This window comes from Arachis hypogaea, chromosome 6, assembly GCF_003086295.3.
Source record: "Arachis hypogaea cultivar Tifrunner chromosome 6, arahy.Tifrunner.gnm2.J5K5, whole genome shotgun sequence".
In the NCBI taxonomy this organism is placed as follows: Eukaryota; Viridiplantae; Streptophyta; class Magnoliopsida; order Fabales; family Fabaceae; genus Arachis; species Arachis hypogaea.
In genome coordinates this window covers 109,416,775-109,443,429 of record NC_092041.1, presented here as the reverse complement: position 1 = coordinate 109,443,429, position 26,655 = coordinate 109,416,775, and the positions used below count along the sequence as shown (strand labels likewise).

The following is a 26,655-nucleotide window of genomic DNA, read 5'->3' as shown; positions in this document are numbered from 1 at the left end:
ATCACATTTTTTATATATACAATAATATTAATAAAAAATTAGTGGATAAACACTAAATGAATCACTTAAATTAAAAAAGAACATGCATGTGATGAATTATAATAAATTTATATATGAGGAATCAAAATAAAATAAAAAATTGAAAATAAAATAAAGAGAACAATTAAAAGAAGTAAAAGAAGGTAAAACAAATAATGTGTGGAATAAATAAAAAATATATTGTAATAGAAGATTGATATAATCAATGAATATAAAAAATAAAAGAAAAAAAATTAAAATATAATCTCATTAAATAAACTTTAAGAAATTTTTTTTGAAGAAAAACCTATTAATCAACTTTTATAAAAATATTATAAAAAATTTAACATGTTTTTAAATAAAATAATTCTATTAATTAAAATACATAAAAAATAATTGATATAAAACAAAATTATAAAAAAATTTAGCAAAATTAAGATAGAAAAAATAAAAATAAAAAATTACAAACATTACATCAGAAGCATAAAATAGAGAAGAAAAAAGATAAAAAGCATTCTAATTATATATAATTAAAATGTATTGTTGAATTATTAAATTAAAGAAATTAAATTGATGACTATAAACAATAAATTTGATGATCAAAAATAATAAATTAAAATAAAAATTTTAAAAATATTATCTAAGAATATAGGAATCATAAAATATATAATATAGGAGTATATATACATTAATAACAAAATAAAATCGTAGCATATAGAATTGGAATCCTTCGATATTTTTAAATGAATTTAATGAATTTATTTAAAACTAATAAATATTCATTCACTACAACAATTAATACCTATTTTATTTACTGGACCATACTAATCAGAGATCAATTAAAAAATATATGTGACCAGTTTAAATAATTTATTTAAATATCAATTAATTAATACGTAGTATAAACTCGTTACCTTCTCAATAATTAATACTCATTTTATTTAACTATCAATTAATTAATACTCGTTTTATTTTAGGTTTAATTATTCTATTGATCTCAATAGTTTTGCGAAATTTTCAATTAGGTCCCTATACTTTTTTTCCTTTTAATTTGCTCCTTGCACCAATTTCTTTTTTTTCAATTAGGTTCCTTTTGGTAGTAATTGGTTTAATTCTATAGGGACCCAATTAAAAAAAACTTGGTGCAGGGACCCAAATAAAAGAAAAGAAGTATAGGGACTGAATTATAAAAAATTTGGTGCAAGGACTCAATTAAAAGGAAAAAAAGTATAGAAAACTAATTAAAAATTTTGTGAAACTATAGGGACCAATAGAATAATTAAACCTTTATTTTATATATATAAAATAATAAGATAATAAATTAAATTAAATGAAGGTTTAATTATTCTGTTGGTCCCTATAGTTTCGCAAAATTTTCAATTAGGTCCCTATACTTTTTTTTTAATTGGGTCCTTGCACCAATTTTTTTTTTTTAATTAGGTCCTTCTTGGCAATAATTAGCTTAATTTTTTAAGGACCTAACTAAAAAAAAAAAATTGGTGCAAGGAACCCAAATAAAAGGAAAAAAATGTAGAGACCCAATTTAAAAAAAAAAATTGGTGCAAGGACTCAATTAAAAAGAAAAAAAGTATAGGACCTAATTAAAAATTTTGCGAAACTATAGGGACCAATAGAATAATTAAACATTAAATGAATTCATTTATTTCATTGCCTTATTTATTATTTATTAAATCATTTAATATTTATGTGGTTTAATGAATCAAACAAAATTTTAAATAATTTAATATATATTCTAATTAAATTAAATATTTGATTAGTTATGATTGATGTAATTTAATGAATCAAATAAAATATTAAATGATAGAATATTATTTATTCTAATAAAATCAAATTAAATATAATTAATTAGTTATAATTAATATAGTTGAATGAATTAAACACTTTAAATTAAAAAATAATTTAGCTAACTTATCTCTTAAAGACACATTTTAAAAATATTTATTTTTTAATAATTTTTATAAAATATTTATTTTTATAATATTTCTAGTCTATGCTCTAAGGACACAGTTAACAGAACTCATTAAAAATATACTTAATTAGTTAATACAAATAATTAGTATACTTGATTTGGTTAAATAAATTAAAAGAAATAAATGTGAAAAGAAGAGAAAAAGAAAAAGTGAATGAATAAAAATGTGTAGCTATCAAAAGACAATAAAAAAAATCTTTTTAGTTTTTTATTTATTAATTTTTAACTTATTAAAATTAATTTCATACTATTTATTATGTGTTATTCATCTCATTAGTTAACACAATCAATTAGTTTAATTATAGATAATTAATTATAATTAATATAACTCATTTCACTATATTTTTTTTAAAAAATAATTAAAAAGACACGTTTTAATTTTTTGTTAAAGTAAAATAAAATAAAAAACATAAATTGAATAGATATAAATCTGAAAATTATAAAATTTTATTAACAATTCAAATAAATTAGTACCATAAAACTAAATTTAATGTCTATTTAAAATAATTACCTGACCTTCTATTCTTTTTATTATTAATAATTTAAATAAAATAATATCTTATAACTTATTTTTTTATTTATTTTAAGTAATTACTAACATTTTATTTTTCTAATTATTTTCTTATCTTATTTATCATTTATGCTTTCGATCAAATATATTAATAAACAAATAATCTTTTCAATTTGAAATTAACTACTAACCATCGAAAATAGAAAATTTAGAGCAATTTAGTATTATGAACATTAATTATATATTGTGAAATAACCTAAAATCACAATGTAATTTATTTTTAAAGAAATAATCAAATATTATTGTTAATTATGAAATAACCTAAAATTATAATACATTTTATTATAAAACACCGTAAAAAAGACATATCTCTTTTGTTAATCAAAAGCTAGAAGGAAAAAAATATGCGCCTAGCCGCATAATAATGAGCAACTAAAATAGATAAAAATATTTAAAAAATATAAAAAATGAAATGTATAAGTAAAGATAAAAGAAATAAATTAAATAAATCACAAAAATGGTATCCTAAACACAAAAGAGAGAAAGAGAGAAAAGAGAAAAAATGAGTAAAAAACATTATGATCTCGTATAAATAGATGACATTAAAAAAATAAACTAATTAAATTAATTAATGTATTTTGTTATCATATTTATTATTTACTGAAATAATTTGATATTTACTCCAATAAAATCAAATCAAATAATTAATCAGTTTACATAAATGATAATAAATTGTGAGATTTGAATGTATAATCAAATTAATTAATTGATATCATTAATTAGTTATAATTGATTTAGTTTACTGGATTAAAAAAAATAAATCGAGAAACACTCTCAAAAGCATGCCACGTCAGCTCCATCATTAAGTGCAGAAATCCGATTTTTATATAATAGAATAGATTTTTAACTTATTAAAATTAATTTCACACTATTTATTATGTGTTATTCATCTCATTAGTTAACACAATCAATTAGTTTAATTATAGATAATTAATTATAATTGATATAACTCATTTCACTATATTTTTTTAAAAAAATAATTAAAAAGACACGTTTTAATTTTCTGTTAAAGTAAAATAAAATAAAAAACATAAATTGAATAGATATAAATCTGAAAATTATAAAATTTTATTAAGAATTCAAATAAATTAGTACCATAAAACTAAATTTAATGTCTATTTAAAATAATTATCTGACCTTCTATTCTTCTTATTATTAATAATTTAAATAAAATAATATCTTATAACTTATTTTTTTATTTATTTTAAATAATTACTAACATTTTATTTTTCTAATTATTTTCTTATCTTATTTATCATTTATGCTTTCGATCAAATATATTAATAAACAAATAATCTTTTCAATTTGAAATTAATTACTAACCATCGAAAATAGAAAATTTAGAGCAATTTAGTATTATGAACATTAATTATGTATTGTAAAATAACCTAAAATTACAATGCAATTTATTTTTAAAGAAATAATCAAACATTATTGTTAATTATGAAATAACCTAAAATTATAATACATTTTATTATAAAATACCGTAAAAAAGACATATCTCTTTTGTTAATCAAAGGTTAGAAGAAAAAAAATATGTGCCTAACCGCTTAATAATGAGCAACTAAAATAGATAAAAATATTTAAAAAATATAAAAAATGAAATGTATGAGTAAAGATAAAAGAAATAAATTAAATAAATCACAAAAATGGTATCCTAAACACAAGAGAGAGAAAGAGAGAAAAGAGAAAAAATGAGTAAAAAATATTATGATCTCGTATAAATAGATGACATTAAAAAAAATAAACTAATTAAATTAATTAATGTATTTTGTTATCATATTTATTATTTAATGAAATAATTTGATATTTACTCCAATAAAATCAAATCAAATAATTAATCAGTTTATATAAATGATAATAAATTGTGAGATTTGAATGTATAATCAAATTAATTAATTGATATCATTAATTAGTTATAATTGATTTAGTTTACTGGATTAAAAAAATAAATCGAGAAACACTCTCAAAAGCATGCCACGTCAGCTCCATCATTAAGTGCAGAAATCCGATTTTTATATAATAGAATAGATTTGTTGTCATTATATGAATCATGTCACTGGGACTAAGCATTCACTCACTCAATATCAATCTCATTTCACACACTTTGAAAAAGTACAAATTTGTGGTTGGATATAAAGTGCCAGAGAATAATTCGGTCACACTATAAAAGACTTACTAATTTATCAATAAGTTCATTTGCTATTTCCCACTCATCATCAGATAGTACAACTTTATACACAAATTTACAGTGTCTTAAACATTAAAAAATTTCTCTATATGACAATGCAGAAGCAAGCATTAGATAAGTTGAATTCCATCTAGTTCTACAATTAAGTGCAAACTTTCTCCTATAATTGATATTCAATTGCCTACAAGTCTCTTCAAATTTTTCTTTCCTCTTCTATGTTGCAACCCAAAAAAAAAACTCTTTTTGATTTTTCAATGGAACCATATATTGCATTCATTCCATCTTTCACAATCAAATTAATAATGTAAGCACAATAACCTATGTGAAAAATTCTCCTCTCTTAATAAAGTTAGATGGTGAAATCTTATCAAGTACAAGATGAATCATGGCATTATTTGGTCTTCTCATTCTTGTCGAACCTGATGATTGTTGTACTATTTTTAATATTAATTGCTTTGGTCCTCAAACAGTACGAATCGGACAAATTCTAATGTGATCATGCAAGTGCTTAGTTCCTTGCTTCGTGTCATCTCCGATATTTCTTTCGCAACATCTACATAATACCTTCCACTTTTCATCTATTTGCTCCATCCTAAAATGCTTTCAAGCTTGGGAAGTTAATCTTTTTTTTTGTTAGGACTGCTCTACACGCTTTGACTAACTTCTTGTCCTCCCTTTTGTGTTTCTTCTTGTCCTTCCTTTTGTGTTTCTTGAAGATTTACTTCATTTGCTTGATCATCATTATTTTGTGTTGGTTCTGTCTCATTATTATTTTCAATAGGAGTTGAGCTAAAATTATCCATCCTGTACATAAACAACAAGATTTAATACAAAAATAATAAATTAAGATTCAATACAGAAACACTAAATTAGATTCTAGCTCAACTTCAGATATAAAAAAAAATTCAGAAAAAATATTAAATAAAATACAAAAAAATACATAATAAATTAGCAAAAATGGAAAAAAACAGAAAATGATAAAAGGTCACTAATTAATGATAAATAACAAAAAAGCAAAACAAAGCTTCTTCTAATTAATGATAAACCACACACTACACTACAAGGTCATGGGATTTTTTTGTATTGCATGGGAGGAATGGCACGAACACAACATGGCAGAAAGGGAAATATGGTGAAAAATTGAAAATACAATCATATATCTGTAAACAAAGCAGCCAACAAAATCAGAAGCGCATTCATTAACAAAAACAACAGCCACCAACATTAAAAAATCAAAATCAAATTCATGAAAAAAAAAAGATTTTAGAATATGAAAAATTACATTATCAGAAACTAATTATTAATTAACATGAAATCAAATTAATGAAGTAAAAAGCCAAAATCCAAGCAATAAAGGAGAGAGCAGTGAATCTTACCAGGGACAGGGGAGAAATGGCCAGAGAGGTGAGAGATGCCAATAAAGAGAAGAGCAGAGACGCGGAGTAGCAATGCAGGATGGCGGCGGTACAGGAGTTGAACGAACTCAACAGAGCAGCAATGTTGGCGATTAGCAAAGAAAAAGGGAAAAAAGATAAAGTCACAACAGTGCAGTTGGGGGGAACGGCGCGGTGATGGCACCGTGTAAGACAGAGAAAAGTGTCGGGAGAGAGAATGCCGCAGTGCCTGGTGATGGCGCGGTGAGTGGGATGGCGTGGTGAGACGGATAGTGGCGAAAGAGGTGCTCGGAGGTGGCTGGCTGGGTGCAGAGAGGATGGAGAGAACGCAGAAGGGGGTGTCGCGAGGAGGGGTGAGGGTGACTAGGTGAGTGGGAAAAGGGATTAGGTTTTCAACTTTTTAATATATATATATATATAAAGGTGAAATGACAAAAAAATCAAAGTAAAAGATAAACTACTAAGAGTATTTAAGTAATTTAATATATTTAGAGAATGAGAGAAACGCGGAGATAGGGATCCAGCACCTGTTTTGGGAGAATTTTGTTCTCCTATCTCCGTCGTCGCAGGGAAAATTCCCCCCCATTCGAGGCCCCATTCGGGGTGGTCTCCGCGAGGATTTTCGTCTCCCAGAAATTTTTGACATCCCTAAACCTTAACTATAAAACCTATAAAAGGGAAAAAACCAAACAAAAAAAAAGAGAAAACACAACACAAGAGATCATTCACATTAAAGAAAAAATAAACAAAAAAAAAACAAACCAGAACCGAATGATTGAATGCTAGAAGTGAAAAAAAACCAGAAAGCAAGAAGAGAGGAAAAGAAAGAGGAAAGGAAGGGAAAAAGAAATGCAAGCTCGCTAGCGATCTTATTGTTAGAGAGGAATAGCTTTTGCATATTCCGGAGATGTAGAAATTGCTCCGACAACAAAAATGCCTATTGCAAAAGAAGTTGATGAGAAGATGAAAGAGGAGGTTGAGAGTTCATACTTCAAAGAGAGAGGGAGATTTTAGTTAAAGAATCGATTCTTATCTTTTTTTTTTTTTTTGCTAATTGAAGATTCATTATTTTTCAAGGTCAACAGAATGAGTTCACCAACTAACTAAAGTAGGTAATCATTCAATATTAAATATGTAATGACCTTCAATTACTTGCTGGTCAGAAGAAAATGAAACACTAAAAAATCAAGGTAAATTTAGAGTGCTTAAGCCAATTTTTATTGAGTTAATAGTCAAAATCATTCCTAAAAGATACATCGATTTCTATATTCGTCCTTAAAAGAATAAATTAATCAAATTCGTCTCCGAAAGATAACGGATCTGGTCGCGTTAGTCATTCTGTCATCTTCCCTGCTAACAACGTTAATAAAAACTGACGTGGCACGTTAAGTTACATTTTAACACATAAAACGACCTCGTTTTTTCATGGACTAGCCTAACAAAGGCCTAAACCCGACCCACCATCCCCCCAAACCCCACCCATTAGCCATTTTCTTCTTCAACACTGAAATTGCATAGCCACTAACTTTTGCCTGAATAGCCATGGATGTTGTTCTTCCCTGAAATTCCATAACCATCGTAGCACCGTCTTGCTGGCCTTCATCAATCATCACTACAGCACTCAAGATTCTATTCTGCCTTTTCGGATACTGTGTCGCACTCCGCGCCATTTATTCCGATGTTTGCTCTTTTTATCGCCGGTGGCTAGGCGGTTTTTTCGCGGCTCTCCTAGAGATCTGCAACTCTCTCACCAAGCTCCGCTAATTCCTTCCCCTTTTTATCAAGAACGCCTTCTACCACTAGCACTTATTTTGCACGGCTCGACAGCATCTGCAAAGCCTCATTTGCCTTTGACACCGTCGATGACCACGACAAGCTCGATGTACTTTACCACACCATGCTCAAAGAATATGCAAGAAACTCTTCTCTGCTTGAAGTCCTGAAATTTTACCATAGAGTAAGGTCTGTTGGGTTAAGCATGATGCATATAAAATATTTGATAGAATGCCTCATAAGGAACTTTACTATAGAAAGAGATGATGGAAGGACTAACGCGACTAGATTCATTATCTTTCGGAGATGAATTTGATTGATTTATTCTTTCGGAAACAAAAATAGAGATTGAAGGATCTTTTAAGGACGATTTTAGTTATTAACTCAATTTTTATTTAAAAAATAATTTTTAATCTTCTTACGATAATTCATATAGAACTCCTAATCTAGAGTTGTAAATGATAAGATATTAAAATGTCTTATATTTTGTTTAAAAATAATAAAATTTAAATTAAACTATCTTATCAAGGAGCTATAACTTAAATAGCGTAGTATTTCCATACTCACCTACAAATCGCGGGTTCGAATCTCACTCCTAACTTTGGAAATAAAAAGTTAAACTATTTCAATTTTCATATAAATATACTCAAATATTTGATTATTACATTATCTTTATTTTTATTTTCTTTTAAAAAAGGAAAAATATATTTTATATTTTTAATATTTTTAATTTTAACTTTAATTTTATTTCATTTAAATTTTAGATCTAATACTTTGAAATGTTTCAATGTTAGTCTTAAATTTCATTTCGTTTGGATTTTTCTGTAAATATTTTAAAATGTTTGAATTTAAATATAAAATGAAACTTAATACAAACTTTAGAGAGTATATTTTTACACGACGGATTTGGATCCTCTAAAGTTTGAATTTCACTTTAGAGAGTAAAGTGTGATTTTCTATCATTTGATAGTTTTTCTTTCATATTTATTCTTGGTCCCACCTATAAAATCAATGGTGATCACACTTTACTCTCTAAAGTGAAATTCAAACTTTAGAGGATCTAAATCCTTACACGACCGTAACGAAGTGCTGACCCCTATCTATCTGTTTGGAACATTTTGCACAATCCAAATTAAAAATTGCAGCTAAGAAGAGCAGTGGTTTTAGATTTCCATGGCGAATCGATAGCGTGTTGTCGTTTAAGACGCAATTTACCCTCGAAAATGCTTACGACGCAGCCTCTTTCGTCGTTTACTACTCCACTATTCCACTCAAACCCACCAACTCAATCATCCTCTTATATCCCTCTCTCCTTTTCTTCTTCTTCTTCTTCTTCTGCTCCAACACGACGTCGTTCGGCAACCACGACCTCCACTCCTTCTAAAACGACTCTCAAGCGCCTCACTTCTCGCGTAGTTGAACTCACTCGCCGAAGACAGCTTCGCCAGGTAAGCATTCTTATGAGGATAATTTAATTATAATATTTCTAAAGCAATGTGTCAAGAAAAATTTAGGAAGATGAAGAATCGCGGTAGGTAATTGTTATATTGGTAGTTACTTAGCATGATTTAACACTTTTTCTTGAAATTTTTTATTGGTTGATAGTGTAAAATTGTTTTACGCATTATTTACTTTGGTTTTAGATTTTGGATGAGATTGAAGTTGCAAAGAGGGATTTAGGGAAGCTGAACACGATAGTGATGAATGCCGTGATTGAAGCTTGTGTTCATTGCGGTGACATAGATTCTGCGCTTAGGATATTCGATGAGATGAAGAAGCCAAAGGGTTGTGGTGTGGACAATGTCACCTATGCTACACTTTTGAAGGTGTTCAAACTTTTAAATTATTCTTTGCTCCAAAATTTCTTTCTTTCGTTCTGCTATGATGATGAGCAAATTTATTTATATGATATGCTTGAAGGTGCTAAAGTACAAGCTAGTTTAATTAGAGTAATGAGTAATGACATGTAATCATGTACTTCCTCCATTCCAGAATGCTAGTCTTTCAAGGTTATGTGAAAGGATAAGAAAATGATCAAGTATTCCAGACTTTCTTCAAAAATTGATTTAAGTAACTAAAAATGGTATAAAAATGATATTTTGTATTGAAGTTCTAGAGTGATAGTCAATTCAGAATATCTTAAGTTTAACATTATGGAATAGAGTTAGTATTTATTAGCCTCATATACAGTTAGTTAGATTAGATTAGATTAGACCAGCACTTTGGTAATTAGTCTGTTTGCAGTTAGGAACTAACCATTATCTAATTATTTAAGTTCTGATAATCCGCACTCATGTTCAGTAACACCATCTTTTCTGAATGCATTCTTTGCACCTACATCTTCATTTCTTAGATGCTCTTCTCTTTCATGATATTAGAGCTCCCTATATAATGGGGATCTCCTGTACCACTTTAATCTTGTGCATTCAGGGAAGAGAATCATTGAGCACATTCTTCAACATTCTCCTAAATTTATCCTAATTTCAAAGCAAGATAAATATTTAAAGACATTAATATCTTGAGAGCATTTAAAAAGAAAAACAGTTAAATAATTTTCTTGTTCGGAAATTAAGAGGATGATTAGGATGAGGTTAAAGGAGATACGTGATTGTTGATTGTTGTTTTAATAAAATGAAATACTACCAAACAAAAAGTGGTACTTGTTTTCTAATTTTTATCATGCAGAATTCTGTTTACTATATAAGGTATATTTTTTTTAAATGAAAATATAGTGCCAAAAGAATTTTAAATACCGCATTGCAAGCTTACAGAAATTAATATTCACTTTTAAAAAGAAAAACTGTTTTAAGAATGAGCCCAGCATGAGATTATTGCTGTTTTCTCTGATATTGGCCAAAATTTTGTTATTTTCGTTTCTTTAACTTTCTGTTAAATGTTATGGCTTAGGGTTTAGGTGAGGCCCAAAAAATTGATGAAGCATTTCAGTTGCTTGAATCAGTGGAAAATGGTACTGCCTTGGGAAGTCCAGAGTTGTCAGCTCCATTGATTTTGGGTTTGCTAAATGCCTTAATTCAAGCAGGTGAGTCAGACTGTTTGATCTTATATTTAACATAGTTAAACTGATTTTCACAACTTATGATAAGTTTAGCATTAGGTCAGGACAGCTTGTCAGTGGTATTAATTCAATTGTATTTGGGTTTAGTACCTGCTGGAATTGTTTATTAAGTAACTACATTATCAATTTCTGCAGTTTGCCATTGCATTTTATGTTTTATTTAGGTTGGGGAAATTTCTATCTTTAGGATATATTCATTTGTCTAGCTGTACTAAAACTTCATGTTGAATTGTGATGTTTTACTTGTGATGCTATAGTGCAGGAGACTTGCGTCGCGCCAATGGCCTCCTTGCACGATATGGGTTTTTGTTCCGTGAAGGTGGCAGTTTTCCAGTCTCAGTATATAACTTACTAATGAAGGTTTTGCTCTGATCCATAATCTTGTAAGAGCGAAAGTTTCATTGTGATAATTGTTTAGCAGTTATAGGGATTGCAAATGTTAGTTATAACAGAATTTTAATCTTGATTGCTTCTTATTTTCAAAATTTAGGGGTATATAAACTCTGGCTGTCCTCACACTGCACTAAATATGCTCAATGAAATAGTACATCAAGGATTAAGGCCTGACAAGCTCACATATAATACACTAATTTTAGCATGTGTCAAGATTGAAAAGATGGATACTGCAATGCAGTTTTTGGAGGAAATGAAGGTAAGCACTTGAAATTCAGGTCCAGTATTTCTATGGTAGATAAATATGAAACCTTTTGAAGTTTCTCCTTTTTGTATTTTTAGGGCAATTCAGAAAAATTCATTCATGAAGATCTGTTTCCAGACATCATTACATATTCAACATTGCTCAAGGTTAGATTTCTCATTTATTTATTTGTTTGATTACTTTGCTGTAGTATAGAACCATAAATTCGTTCCTTCAAAAGTGATATTCACTTTATAATGTGTGTAACTCCCGATTGGAGGATTCTTAACTCACCAGTAGTGAACTAAGGGGTAGCTCCAAGGCCCCATTATTGAGACAGCTAGACAGGCCTGTATTCCTTTGGCTCTTGTTGTGAAAAATATTTTAGGATTTCATCTACAGTAGTTTGGTCATGTGCAGGGAAGACTTGTTAGGAGATAGATAAGATGGAGTTGCCTAATAATTAGTTAGTTAGTTACAGTTAGGAGATGACGGAAAACTATGGGGGGAATCATTAAAAAGTTTTAAAGGTAAATGGTTTATCTATAGACATGGTTTACTATTAGGACAATTTGGTATTGCTTGATCCATTTAATATTGTTCTCTCAGCTAGTTAGAAAAGGCTTAGTTGGTTTGTACTGTCTAGATTTATTTTAACGAATGTCATTATCTGCCCATTATATTAATTCAATGGATATTTATGCTCCACACATAATTTACATTGTCTCTTTGCTCATACTCCCAATATGTATTTTGAACAAAAATAGTTACAAAACTATCTTAAATTTTTCTATTGGTTTGGGATGGTTCTCCAGCAGCAACTTTCTCAGTTTCTTTATGTAAAATACAGGGTTTTGGAGAGGCAAAAGATCTTGCTTCAGTTCTGAGAATAGTGCTGGAAATGAAATCATGCCATGAATTAAACATTGACAGAACTGCTTACACTGCAATAATTGATGCTTTACTAAAATGTGGCTCGGTTAAGGGTATGTTGTTATTTTACAAGTTTCTTACTTTTCTTGTTTAATAGAGAACTAGGATAATTTCAGGAAGACTTAAAAACATAAATTGATGTTATTTTGAATTTGTGAGGAGTGATGATAGTAACCAAATTCATGTTTCTGAAATTAATGAGTTATCCTTGTCTCTCAAATTAAGGGGTAAAACTAATCTCAACTTGTGATACCAATGTATTTCTATTGTGCATTTAGGTGCTTTGTGTATTTTTGGAGAAATATTGAAGAAAGCTGGTAGGAATGCCAAGTTAAGGCCAAAACCTCATCTATACCTCTCCATGATGCGGGCTTTTGCTTTACAAGGAGATTATGATCTAGTTAAGAATTTGCATAAGCGGATTTGGCCAGATTCTGCAGGGATCATCTTGCCAGTTGCACAGGAAGAAGCTGATCACCTTCTCATGGAAGCAGCACTGAATGCTGGCCAGGTACTACGATGTCTTTTACTAGTATTATTGCCATTGTGGTGGAAAAGTCTTTTATTATTAGGTGCTTTATTGTCATATAAAGAGAAAGAACTTGGCAGAGAACCTTTGTTCTTTGAATATGTATACCTAGCACTCAACATCTTTGTGGGTAAAACTTGTAAAGAAGCCGCTGTCTACAGTTTTAGAATTTCAATGTAGGTAAAACTGCGTGTTCTCCTCTTGCAGGAGAATTCTGATATATATAGAGTAAATATACACTAATTTCAGATGCTATCCTGAGCTAACCTACAGAATTTGAATACATAATCACAGATGCACAATCCCACAGAACTTGCAGATTCGGATGAGCAAATATTCCGCTGTAATACATGCTACTATTCTACTAATATACTGGCAGATACTCTGCCATAATATCCAATCAATTCTATCGACCTGCAGCACGAATGCGTATAGTGGTACTGTATAATGCAAGAGTATTTGGATAGTAATTAGAGTTGGTATTCCACATGATTTTACATTATGTTATTCCAGATTGTTGATTTTCTTCATTTTTGTGAAATTGGTCTTTGCTACATATGATGTAGAGAAGAACCTGGTTATTAACTTGGACCTTAACGTATACCCTTTTGTTTAAAAAAACGAGAGGAAGGGGGTGCGAACCTGGCATTTGAAGTTAATAAACCGCCACTTTGTAACAGATTCTGCATTATTTTGGTCAGGTTGATATTGCTGCTAAAATTCTTTCTGATATTGTTTCAAGATGGAAAGGCATATCATGGACCAGTCGTGGAGGCATGGTATTTAAATAGTATTTTCTTGAGTTTATGGCAGTATTAAATTTTTTAAATGCTTAGCTTGATTTGAATATCTTCATTTTTAATTTTAATTTATTGTTTTTTAAATGTCTCCTTCATAATATTGCCCTGGATCACATGTAATGCAGTTCCCAAATGTCATCACAATGCAACCTTTTCTGAAGAAGCTGACTCTCATTGACATCCATTAGTTTCTCTCAAATAGTTAATGTTAACAGCTGCCCATGCTTTTATGCTTCAGGTTGCTTCACGCATTGAGGCTATCTTGGGATTTTCCAAATCTATATTTAGTCCTTACTTACTTCCTGAGGTACTTATCATTTGTATCATTAACATTCCTGCACAAGGCAAGGCCCCTTGCTGTCTTGCTGTTATGTTAAAGAACTAAAATGCTCGAGTTTTTTCAACATGCTTCTGAAGCTGTGTGTGGTTAAAGTTTTGTTGAGGTTTATGACTGTTTGATTTGAATTCGTAGTATGTTAAGATAGGTTCTACTTGGAGAACTTGCATGTTGTCTAATTACACTCTCTTGGTTCAGGTTTCACCCGATGAACCAGTTCAGAATTTCATGGTACCGTTTGAAGCGGCACAGCCACTACATGGTGCCATAAAGCTGGAGAAAGTGGCCATGCGTTTCTTAAAGGATAAAGTTGTTCCTATTGTAGACGAGTGGGGGAGCTGTGTAGGGCTGTTGCACCGTGAAGACTGCAATCAGGTATTGTTTTTGTTAGCTCGGAACGTTGTGAAATTACCGTTTCATTAAACTCTGTTATCTTCTGGATTTGAATAGGAAACCCTACAAGTTTTTAATAAATTTTTGAATAAAGTATGCTTTTTTGTCTTTAGTGTTTGTGATCTTCTTCAAAAATACCCATTTCATTTAATTTTGTCAATAACGTTTTCGATTTGTATCAAAATTACTACTAGACATTAACTTCATCTAAAATGTTAGAGACAAAATTGAAAACATCTCAGAGTAATTTTGACATGAATTGAAAACGTTAGGGACAAAATTGAATGAAATTAAATGTTAGTCGTATTTTTTAATAAAATCACAAACGTTAGGGGGGAAAAAACACTTTACCCCAAATTTTGCTTCCGTCAATGACTTGCAGAAAACCTAATATGCTTCTTTTTAATCTGTTCCACTCCCTGTCTCATCACGGCTTAAATTTACTAAGTTGTAATGCATAATAGGGTACTTAAGCCATGTATATGGTTGAACATCGTTGTTTTTGGTTGGTCCTTGCCTTTGGGTTTGGTTATAGTGCTTAATAATATGAATAACAATAATGTTATGTACTTACGAAAAATCAGCTACCTAATTAGCCACTAGATATCTATATATCATTAATAAGTGAAAAAAAGGGAGAAAAACTGCCTGCAATTAACACATATATATCATTAATAATCATATGCATTCCTCTCGCTGGATTATTTGGGACTCTTACTATTTGATTATATGAATTTATTCATTGTGCAGTTGGATGCTTCCTTATCAACAATGATGAGAAGCCCTCCACCATGTGTAACAAATTTGACATCTATTGGTTATGTAGTTGATTTAATTTTAGAGAAACGGTACCCAATGGTTATCGTTGTAAATTACACAAGCTCCTTTGCCACTTCATACAGCACGAGGGCTCTTGGAGTTTTTACATTAGAACAATTGAACAGGGTTAAAAGAACACCTGTATCTGGATTAAAAGGGACAGAAATTCCAGTCCACGCAAGATGAACCATACAAAATTCTCTCCTGTTCCGGAAATGCCACGTTTTTGTGATATCATATATAAAGATGAATTAGTTTCTAACTACAATATCCTATCTGAAACAAGTTAAACTAGTTTATTCATTTTTCAAATTTTTGAGAAAGAAAACGATAATCCATTATTATTATTTATCATAATAAAAAATAGCTTTTCTTTTCGCCAATTCAAAAAATATATTTCCCAGAGGGATAAAATAAATTTAAGAAGAGATCATTAACGGACTCTAATAATTTAAAGCTGAATGTATTGTAGATGCACCAAAGTTTAAGTTATTTTTTTTTCTTTAGTCTTTACACAGATTTTAAAGCTAATTTCTAAAATAACATAGTCCAAAGTTTTCAACGGCACGATTAAGAATCATAAAGCTAGATGGTTAATCTCAGGGCAATCCTTATGCATTCAGCATTTATTTTAGAATTGATCACTCTAAAAAATTAATTATGTGAATTAGTAATTACTAATTACATTGATGATAACCCTCTTTAGTGGAAAGTAGCCATTTTTACAAAAAATATATAATGAAGGAAAAATAAGATTATTGTAGGTTTTAATTGTATAGAGTGGTTTGTAGAGAGACTTATTTTATGTAGGATGTCCTTTGCCTATGACTCTTCAAATTTATTTATTTTTTTACAAATCTAAAATGAAATAAGAAAACAAAAGTTACAAGTATTTAACAAAAAATTACATGCTGGGATCAAGGAATGAAGAATTCTAATCATTTAAGTATTTACACTATACTCCAAAACACAGTTGTGTTTAACAAAATTTTCTATCTTGCTCAAGGATTACTTATTTTTGACTTGTGACTAAGGGTTTGAAATGGATGGCTTCGTTGGGCTCTCCTCAGAATAAGCAAGTGAAGGAGAAGAAGCTTCATCCTGAAACATTTTCATGCCACATTTATGTTAATTAGTGTGAACTTATGCTATGCAAGTATTGAATTAACATATGTTTGTTATGGAAGATAATCTTTGAATTAGAACATGACCAAAACTGTATGTATAATTGAAAGAACAGCAAAGGGACATACCAACTGAACAGAAACTTGGCTCTGGTTGGATGGGCTGACATAGCCATTGAAATGTAGAACACCATTTTCAGCCAATGACCTTAGACTATTTAGTATTGGTAGGACTTCCTTGCCGAGATCCGGTCTGTCTTTTCGCCTTAGCTCGGCGCATTTGATCGAAATTTTTGCCAGGCTCAAAGCCTCATCCATTGGCCAATCAGGCACCTTAGGATCAAGCACATTGGCAAGTGTTCCCTTCTCAATGGCTTTCTCAACTTGATGAGCCAATCCCATTGGTGGTTTCCCCGTCAAAATTTGCAAAAAAATGATTCCAAGGGAGTATATGTCAGATTTTACACCTAACATTCCTGTTTGTTGGTACTCAGGGTCTATGTAGCAAAAAGTTCCAGCAGCAGATGTCATATGGTATTGTGTGACCGAGTCAGCGACCGAAGGTGGGACTAGCCTTGCAAGACCTACATCACTGATCTTGGCAACACAGTTTCGGTCAAGCAGGATATTAGCCGGCTTCAAATCTCTGTGGACAAGAGGCTCTGGTTTTGTTTGATGGAGGAATAACAGGCCGGTGCCGATTTCAGCTGCTATTTTAAACCTGATTTGCCAAGGGAGTGGAGGAGTGTCTCCTCTACAAAAGAGTCTATCTTCTAAGCTTCCATTCGCCATGTACTCGTAAACAAGGCATCCGTATTCCGGACAGGCTCCTAGGAGGAGTACCATGTTAGGATGCCGGATGCAACTCAGTACCTCAACCTATTATGTACATTCAAACATGTAAAGTGAATTTATTATCTTTGGTTATCACTTAACCATTAACTCAATTTCTTTACTCTATTAATCCAAAAATAATAAATTCTGATGATTCTCTAACATTTTTCTAGTAGATATTCTATGTCTAACAACTTTGTTTATTTATGTTGTTTGTCCTTACCTCTCTTTGAAACTGGGACCTTCCTTGTGCTGCATCAGGACGCAGAACCTTGACTGCTACAGGTGTATGATCAAGAAGGCATTTAAAGACCGGACCATAACCACCTTCTCCAATCTTCATGGAAGTTGCAAAAAAATTTGTTGCTGCTTCGATTTCCTCAATTGAGTACTTTCTACACCTGATATCATTTTGTGCCAAAGCATCAAGTGCTCTTTTCTTAGCTTCTGCTTCTTTGATTGCTTTCATTTCTGCATTAAGTCTCTTTTGTGCTTCTAGTTCTGCAATCCTCTTTTGTGCTTCAGCTGCTTCAATGGCTGCTTTTGCTTTAGCTTTCTCCATTTCTACAATTGCTAACGCAGTTTCTTCTCCCAGCTTTGCCTCCTCTAATTTCCTCTCTTCTTCTAATTTCCAACGTTGAAGTTCTATAGCCTGTCATATATATAAGAAAAAAAACAAAAGTACTTTATTTCTCAATGTTTCAATTTTAAATATTTTACTTTTTATAATAAAATGATTAAGTGAAAGTTTGAATAAACTGTGAAACATTCAAGGTAAAAAATATTTTTTCTGATAATTTATTATCAGAACCAACTCTATCATAAAATTTGTGAATCTATACCTTCTGTTTTGCTGTGAGAGCTTCTTTACATGCTGTGCTGTACATTTCCATGGTTTGCTTCAACTCCAACTTCAATCTCCTCATTTCATTCTCTACATCATCCTATAAAATTGTAGTCCACGTAAGGAAATGAAAGATAGTAGAAATATTTGATGAATTGTTAGCTTACCGTGGCATGTGAGGAAGATAAGACCCCATCAATATCATGTGAAACATATGAGAATTCAGGAGAGTCGGCAAGACTATCCATAGACATCCTAGGATGATGAACAGATTCAAAGCTGTAGTTTCCATCAATGTTGATATCAGAGCCATATGATAATCGAGGATTCGACATTCCTGCATCGGAGCCGAGGTATAACGAAGGAATCATGCGGTCTATACTCGACCTTTCTGAGCTCACAAATGTTATGTCAGTATCTGACCATGACATTTCTGCATATGACTTGTCATTCACACCTTTCCGAGTTAATGGCGACCTGCTTTCAATTTCGTAACAAGAAAGTCTCAGGAGCCAGCACTTTCATTAAAATCTAGCCAGTATTTAACCATTAAAAAAAAGTATGTAATTCCACACCATTAGATGTAATCTTACATCATTAAAAATACTACTACAAATCACAAAATATGCTGACTCCTAGTACGACTGTTTCGTAATTATTACTGTATCATACATCAATACTAAAACATTTTTTATCCAATGAAGGCCACTAACCTGATTGTATCCGTTACTTCTTGTGATCTACGAGGTGCATCAAAGGATCGTCTTTCATGGGGTTTAGCAGGCAAACGTGGGTCAGAAGCAGAGGTTAAATTAGAATTGGATTGGGTAAGGTGTGGAAGCAAAGGAGAAGGGGAAGGAGCAGGACGAGAAGCTGATCGTGTTGAATGAATCTTTCCTTTTGAAACCACATACACTGTACAGAAATCTGGTGCCCCTTTTGATACTAATCCCGGAATATCTGCTACCTTGAATCTTGTCAAATTAAAACATTTCCTCAGTAAATCATTCTTACAACTCCTACATGGAGGGACATTAATTTAACATTACCTAAGGAAAGTAGATTTGCTTGAATACCCTAACACCAAATGCTCTATTATTGTTTGGGAAGCATATTCTGTTAATGCTTTCGCTACATCTACATCTTCTAGGAGTATGTCCTTGCAACGTATCTATAAATCAATAACCAAAACTGCAAACATATATGAAATGTTCGATAACAGTTAATAAATGCTAAATAAGACAAGTTCTGTCTGTTTACTTACATCTTTGCGTGCACAGAAGAGATGATATGAATGAAAAATCTCTTTGCCCGGGTCATCAAGGCCCTTAGAAGGTAATTTGCCATCACCAATGCCAAATATCCCTATTTTTGTGATGAACAAAGTAAAGTGATTAAAGTATGAGGAGGGGCATCATGTGTATGTTTTAAAAGGAGAATACTCACTTGGAGACAAGAGAGAATGTGATGTAGAAAGAGAAGTTGGCCTAAGCTTAACATGAATAAGAACAACGGTTTGAGATTTTGTGAGGAGATGTTCGGTGGCCCATTGAAGTGCATGTCTGCTACCCTTACTATTATCTATTGCTACTGCCACTACTCCATGCACCCCCTCCTTCTTATCACAATGATTCTTTTGCAACCACATTCCTCTCTTTAGATTCCTGTTTTCACATTAACAGTATCAAAAATGCTATTCGTACGCCAAAATTAACTACTAAAATCAGCCATCAATATATTTGTATATAAATATATGTGTAATTTAATTTATTTTTAATGTGTATTTATATTCTAACATGTATAAATAGCATAGTCCTAAAAGCATTACTCTTATATCTAAAACTTTACAGTTTCTGATGTTAGCTAAAATTAACTATTATAATATTGTTCTCTAAAATTACTCTTTAATTATTTGTTTATTCAAAAAGATTTTAAAAGTTACTTTTAAAATAATAATATATTTTTATATGAAGAAAATACTTTTAAAATAAGAAAAATTAATTCAAACGTACCTTAATTTCTTTCCTCCAAAAAACGTTCACTTTTCAAAACCTTACAAGATTTCTTTCTTTTTGATCGTGTCTTCTTTGAAGGAAAAATAACGAAACAATGCAATCAAAGGAGACTACCCTATCCTTCTAACTCTCAAGTATTGCTTTATCAAATTCACTTTAAATTCTAACGAATTTAAAGCCCATGACTCTCTGTGACAATGGAAACTATTCTTGTTAAAGAACAATGCAAGATGAGGTAGCATGCTTTTTCTTTTGAATTTTCTATATGACTCTGAAGTATTTGTTTGAGTTGTAAATTTTTCTTTTTGTTCTCTTGACTTTTGGTGTTTGAATGACAAACATGATAGAAAATAACCAATCTTACTTTTTGTTGAATTAACAATAATAACAACCATTTTTGTGTTGATTTTAGCTTGCTTAAGAATTTGAGCTCTTTACGAACTTAATAACCACAAACATTTTGCTCTATGTTTATCTCTTTATATGAGAATAACCAAACTTCACGGGTTGGCTTTGACTTTCTCCCTTGTTGTAATAGAATGGTACTTTTTTATTTTTTAACAACAAGTGAAAAAGCACCAAAAAATAAATAAAATAAAATAAGATCATAAGAATAACGAACATTTCAAATTTGGTTAGAGTGAAAATATAAAAAAAATAACTAATTATATGCGAAATTCTTTCGTTTTAAGAATTTTGATTTCAGTTTATGGTTAAAAAAAATTGAAAGATAATAGAAAATTAATTTAAAATAGCTCAAAGTTATCTTATTTTGTATTTTTTAATTATCGTTAAAATAATTAAATAATATTAAATATAATAAATATATAATTATAGATGTTATATTTATAAAATTATATATGTATAACTTAAAATTATTAGATTATTGTTTGGGGCGGGTTTGTTTGAAAAATAATCGATATGTTTTTTGAAGGCTTAAATAAATTAAAAAAATAAAGAAATTATTTAAATAGAAGACAGTTTTGTTTAAAATTATTCTTAAACTTCTCTCAATGAGAAGGAAGCTTTATTTGATAAAGTTGTAACTCATCGTCATTTTTGCTATGATGTCTTTTTGTGTTTACATTTCTCATAATCAAATTAAACAAAATTCAATACCCTAATTCTAATACATGATATTCTTTATTTTGAATACTAACGGATTAATAAACCCAAAATCATTTTGGTGATTAGTAATAAAATTAATGGATATTTCATACTCGAATTTGACACCAAATCATTTTCAACATTTTTTGTTTTTTAATTCTTCGGAGAAAAAATTATAATAAAACAAAAAGAGGAATTACAAAGCAGGAAGAATAAATTGCAATAATTCATCCTTTAATACTAGATGACAATTGAATATTGTAGTAGTGGTATATATGCAAGAATTATTGAGCATGAACATCAAGTAGCAGCAATAATTGAGAAAGAGAAATCGTCTTGAGTGAAAGTAGTAGCCCTAGAATGCAAATCTCCTTCACTAACATAAGAATAAGAATTTGAATTATTAATATTATTATTATTATCTTCCCCAATGTCCTTGACCTCTTCAATCTTTGCCAAAGCCTCCTTCAAATCCCACCTACTCTCCAAATCCCACTCACAACAACACATCCCAATCCTCAAAAGCTTCAACATCTCACCCTCACCATTTTTAATTCCCATTATGCCCTCATCAAACACTTCTCCACTCCACTCTTCCCTCACCACCGTGTTCACCCAAGTTGCCAGGTCAGCATTATTCTCAGCCTTCCCTCCATGCCTTAAATAGTTCGCCGGGAACTTCCCCGTCAGCACTTCTAGAATCAAGATGCCAAGACACCACACGTCCGTCTTCTCGGTTGTCCGCTCGGATGACTCAGGAGACTTATATGCTGCCATGAATTTCTGAGCATGGCTCTTGTTCATCACCGGGACAAGGCCGTACTCCGTTAGACGCGGCTGGAACGCCGCGTCCAAGATGACGTTGGAGGATTTGAGATGGCCATGGGGGACTTTTTGGTTTGGAAATTGTGTGTAGAGATATGCAAGTCCCCTTGCCACTCCTTTTATGATCTTTAAACGAGTTGGCCAAGTTAGCATGCATCCATTTTTCCTACCTGATTTTCCATCCATCATTTTCAACCAATTAGGTCTATGTGTCTAAATTAAACTTTAATTATTTGTTGAAATAAATTTACTTCTTCAAAATTGTTGGAATTAATCATGCTTACACCCTTACATAATTACATGTGATTGTGACTTCAGGGCCACCAATAATGTAACTATTTCGCCTGAAATTATTTTTTTATAAGTTTATGAATTTAATTTTAATGTATTAAACATCTAATTATATATTATTATATTAAGAAAAATAACTAATTTTTATATTTATTACATGAATGATTATTTAAACAAATAGATATAATTAAATAATAATAAAATATTTCATGCTATAAATACATTATCATTAAACTCTAAATTTATATATAATTTAATATTTAATTTTCTAAAATATGTGCTTTAACATTCTAATGTTATCAACTGGTGATGGCATGAAAATTTTTTCTTTTTAACTTTTCTTTTAAAATTATCCTTTTTGTGTTTTATTCACATAATTACTCCTAAATATTAAAAGAAAAATTTAATCTTTTGAACCATTTAACAATTTCCTAAAGTAAAATTAAATACTTTAAAACTCCAAAACATAAGAGATCAAATTTGAGAGAGATAAATTGCATTTTATGTTATAGAAATTAAAAAGTAGAGAATAGTAGTAGACATATACCGTGGAGATGAGTAGCCAAGCTATGATTATGACCAAAATCATAAACCAAAAACTTGTCTTGTCTTGTATAGTGGAATGCAACAAGAGGGAGCAAATTAGGGTGTGACAAACTCCCAAGCCTTCTCATATGATCATAGAACTCATGTTTCCCAACATTGTTCATGTGCCTAAACCTTTTCACAACCACTGCTTCTTCATTACCACTATTATTATTCACAACCATAGCTTTGTAGGTACAACCAAAACTTCCACTACCAAGTACCTCAGCTGAAGCCCTAAGCAACCCTTGCAAATCAAATGCTTTCCCTCTATCTTCCCCTACAAAATTCAACTCTCCCTTCTCTTCTTTCTTATCATTAACATCAACTGATGATTGTGCACTATAGTAGGCTGAGTGATTCTTATGGGGTGTTGATTTTAGCCTCTTGCTTGATTTCGTGGGCCATCCGCGGCGGCCGGAGATGAAAAGAAGTCCTAGCATTGAAGCAACCACAACCGCGGCCACCACCGTGATAGCAATTATAAGATTGCGGCGGTTCTTTGCATTTGGAGAAGGAGAAGGGGAGTCAAAGGTCACGTTAGGATCGGCGTTGCAGCTCTTGTTCATAGGCTTTCCACATAGATTTATGTTGCCTGTGTTGCAAGGAAAAGAAAAAGAGAAGAAGAAGATGATGAGAAATGGATCTTAAAGGTTTAATTTGCATAATTTAATTTAATTTTAAAAAATGTATAATCAAGTATTGTAAGATCTTGGTTGCTTAAAGAAAAAAAGAAGGTTATAGTTACCAGCAAATCGGATTGGATCTTGGTTGCTTAAGCTTTGGGGTATGATACCCTCCAATAGGTTGTTTGATAAATCAAACACATTAAAGCTGAGATTCTTTTGATGAAACTCTGGTATTTGTCCTTCAAAACTGTTACCACTTAAGTTCAATTCCAAAAGCTTAGGCAATTCAGCAATGGACTTTGGAATATAACCACTCAACTCATTCTCTTCCAAGTACACCTTCTTCAATCTTTTCATACCCTCAAAAGCATCATCAGCAATGTCACCGGAGAATTTGTTATTAGAAAGAAACAAAGCTCTTAACCACACAATCTTCTTGAATTCAGGCATTGGACCCTCAAAGTTATTTCCTATGACACTGAAGCTTGTCAAATTTGATAACTCAAATAATGTGTCAACATCAATTCTCCCACTTAGTCCCATATTCTCTAGTCTCAAGCCATGAAATGATTGTGTTTTCTTGTCACACAATAAACCATTCCATTTACAAAGATTTGGCTCCGTGCCCCAATTACTCAAAGCAATGTCCGAATTGGACAAGGAGCTTTTGAACGTGATCAAAATTTGTTCATATGTGTCACCCAATGTTGCCACAAAATTAAAGGCCAACATGGTGAAGATCATGAGAAAGCAATAGTGTTTTCTTTTATGACCCATAATTAATTGATCATCGGAGCTTGAAGCCAGAAATGATTTTTGGCTAATGGGGTAGGAAGAAACAAGGAAAAGAAAAGGCATTGATGAGGACGAAGAAGAGAATTGACAATTTGATATTCAAAAGAAGCATGCATAGTGAATTAAGGTTTAATGGTTTAAAGGGTGACATTGACGAAGTCCCACATAGTGAATAATTGGCTAGGCCGGCTTTTTCTTATGAGTATTCTCTTCAATATTTTGGACCTCATTTCCAATGTTTTTGTTCAATACACATAGCATATACTACTTATGTTAGATGTTTGTAATTCATTATATAAATATATAGAAAACAATTTTGGTATCCGTCATCTTATTAAGTTCATGATATATTTTTACTATTTTAAACATATTAAAAATATAATTATTTATATATCTCTTTTTATCGATTTATTAAATTTATGAGAGAGTTAATTTTATAATATGGTATAAGAATTTATTTGATCACGAAATTTAAAATTTGATTCTTGTTAGATCTTAAAATAAAATTTAATATAAGATAAATTAAAAAAAACCTTGTACAAAAGTTTAACTTATTAAATTTTTAGAAGAAATAAGTTTATCACAAAATACTTATAAATTATTTATAAATCACCATTAGAATTCGAGTTTGTTCTACATCAATTGTGTTAATTAATTTTAGTAGTTTAGTTAAAGCTGTTGATTATTAATGTTAACGTTGATGAAGGAAAGCAAGCTAAGGTGTCTTATATATATTGCATTGGCCGTCAACACTATCTAGTAATAATCTTCTGTATGTGAGTTGTGTTTGTCGTGTGTGATTGTTTTGTTCTATCTCAAGTTTAATTACTATGCAAAGACGACAGGAAGATTGTCATAATTAAGTAACTTGACAAGTGCCTTATTTGTTTAGGGGCATATGCCTTGGTTAACAACATTGACACAACCTAAGAAGTAAGAACTTAATTCTAAATATATGGAACACTGCTAGTACCATCCAATTAATTAATAAAAGAGAACTTACATGTGATATAACTATTTAATAATTATATTATAATTTAATTTGTTAGAGAATAGCATGGAATCTTTAGGGTATCTCTATTAAAATAGAACAAAACTAAATATTTGATTCCAGTGACGGATCCAGAAAATTTTAATAGTGAGAGCAAAATATATATAATATGATAATAATTTTTATAATAAAAATATTACGCTTAAATAAAAAATTAGCTATCAAATTATCTATTATAAATTTGTGTATAAATATATATATCATTTAACTTATTTTTAATGTGTATTTTATATTTCAAAATTTATATTTTAAGATTTATGATTATTTTTTGTATACGTAGCATAATTGTTGTTATAATTATTTTTTGTTATTATAAAATATGATTAGGTTTCAAAATATTTAATTACAAATTAAAATACTAAAATAGTAATTTAAATAATAACATATAATTTAAAATTTAATTTTTTATATTTCATATTTTAAAACCTTGACCATATAATTAAAATGTCTTTTTTTGTATATATAGTTAAACAATCATTTAAAACTCAACTTTCATACAATTAGCTCTTGATGATATTATTCATAGTTAAAAAAGTTCATTTAATTAGTGTAGTTATTATGAAAAAAACTAAAGCTAATTTTAAAAGAAGAAATACAAATGGATATAGATAATATTCTTTTGAGTCGATTTCTAAGAAAGAACATCAATCTTATTTAAATTTGAAACTTGATCATTATAATGGACATCTAATATGAAGTTCTTAAATTGGCTATCAAGTATCGAAAGTTGAATAAAAAATTATTTTAGGGTCAAATTTAATAATTTAGTGGGGATAAATAAATAGTATTATTATTATTATATATACCACTCAATAAAATTTCAAATTGTAGACACACCCTAAAAAGTGGATCCGTCCCTGTTTGATTCATTAAAATATATGCGACATCGATTTTAAAATAAAAATGTTTTTTCCCTCTAGTTCATCGACAATGTGACAATAACAAAAAAATGATTAATGCATCATAAAAAAAATCGACGATCAAACTGTCGATTTTATTATTTTGTTTTTAATTATTTTTTTTTAAATATTGACAACAAGTTGTCGAGAAATATTAACAGAAAATATAACCGTCAATTTTTTACATAAAAAAAT

The 26,655-nt window shown here is 30.2% G+C and overlaps 3 protein-coding genes across 4 annotated transcripts; 1 reads left to right on the top strand and 2 right to left on the bottom strand.

Moving 5' to 3' along the window:
* Positions 1 to 9,033: 9,033 nt before the first annotated feature.
* Positions 9,034 to 15,729, top strand: LOC112755606 (pentatricopeptide repeat-containing protein At5g10690). The gene is made up of 12 exons (XM_025803800.3): positions 9,034 to 9,385; positions 9,581 to 9,763; positions 10,845 to 10,977; positions 11,276 to 11,373; positions 11,504 to 11,665; positions 11,749 to 11,817; positions 12,501 to 12,636; positions 12,862 to 13,094; positions 13,814 to 13,891; positions 14,151 to 14,219; positions 14,448 to 14,624; positions 15,393 to 15,729. Exons 1-12 carry the CDS (start codon positions 9,161 to 9,163, stop codon positions 15,645 to 15,647), a joined length of 1,818 nt encoding a protein of 605 aa, XP_025659585.1. The 5' UTR covers positions 9,034 to 9,160; the 3' UTR covers positions 15,648 to 15,729.
* Positions 15,730 to 16,258: 529 nt separating this feature from the next.
* LOC112755605 (U-box domain-containing protein 52) lies at positions 16,259 to 19,911 on the bottom strand. Of its 2 annotated transcripts, none has more exons than XM_025803799.2 (9): positions 19,710 to 19,911; positions 19,528 to 19,628; positions 19,313 to 19,434; positions 18,977 to 19,237; positions 18,431 to 18,743; positions 18,262 to 18,363; positions 17,643 to 18,071; positions 16,715 to 17,464; positions 16,259 to 16,562 (listed from the first exon to the last, which is right to left on the bottom strand). In XM_025803799.2, exons 1-9 carry the CDS (start codon positions 19,909 to 19,911, stop codon positions 16,491 to 16,493), a joined length of 2,352 nt encoding a protein of 783 aa, XP_025659584.1. In that variant the 3' UTR covers positions 16,259 to 16,490. The 2 variants fall into 2 exon arrangements, with proteins under 2 accessions (XP_025659584.1, XP_072053702.1); XM_072197601.1 differs by having other exon boundaries at positions 18,431 to 18,740.
* A 1,712-nt stretch (positions 19,912 to 21,623) lies between these two features.
* On the bottom strand, positions 21,624 to 24,311 carry LOC112754157 (pollen receptor-like kinase 4). Its single transcript, XM_029293899.2, has 3 exons — positions 24,027 to 24,311; positions 23,049 to 23,681; positions 21,624 to 22,380 (listed from the first exon to the last, which is right to left on the bottom strand). The coding sequence occupies exons 1-3, from the start codon at positions 24,256 to 24,258 to the stop codon at positions 21,686 to 21,688; spliced, it is 1,560 nt and encodes a 519-aa protein (XP_029149732.1). The 5' UTR covers positions 24,259 to 24,311; the 3' UTR covers positions 21,624 to 21,685.
* Positions 24,312 to 26,655: the final 2,344 nt, after the last annotated feature.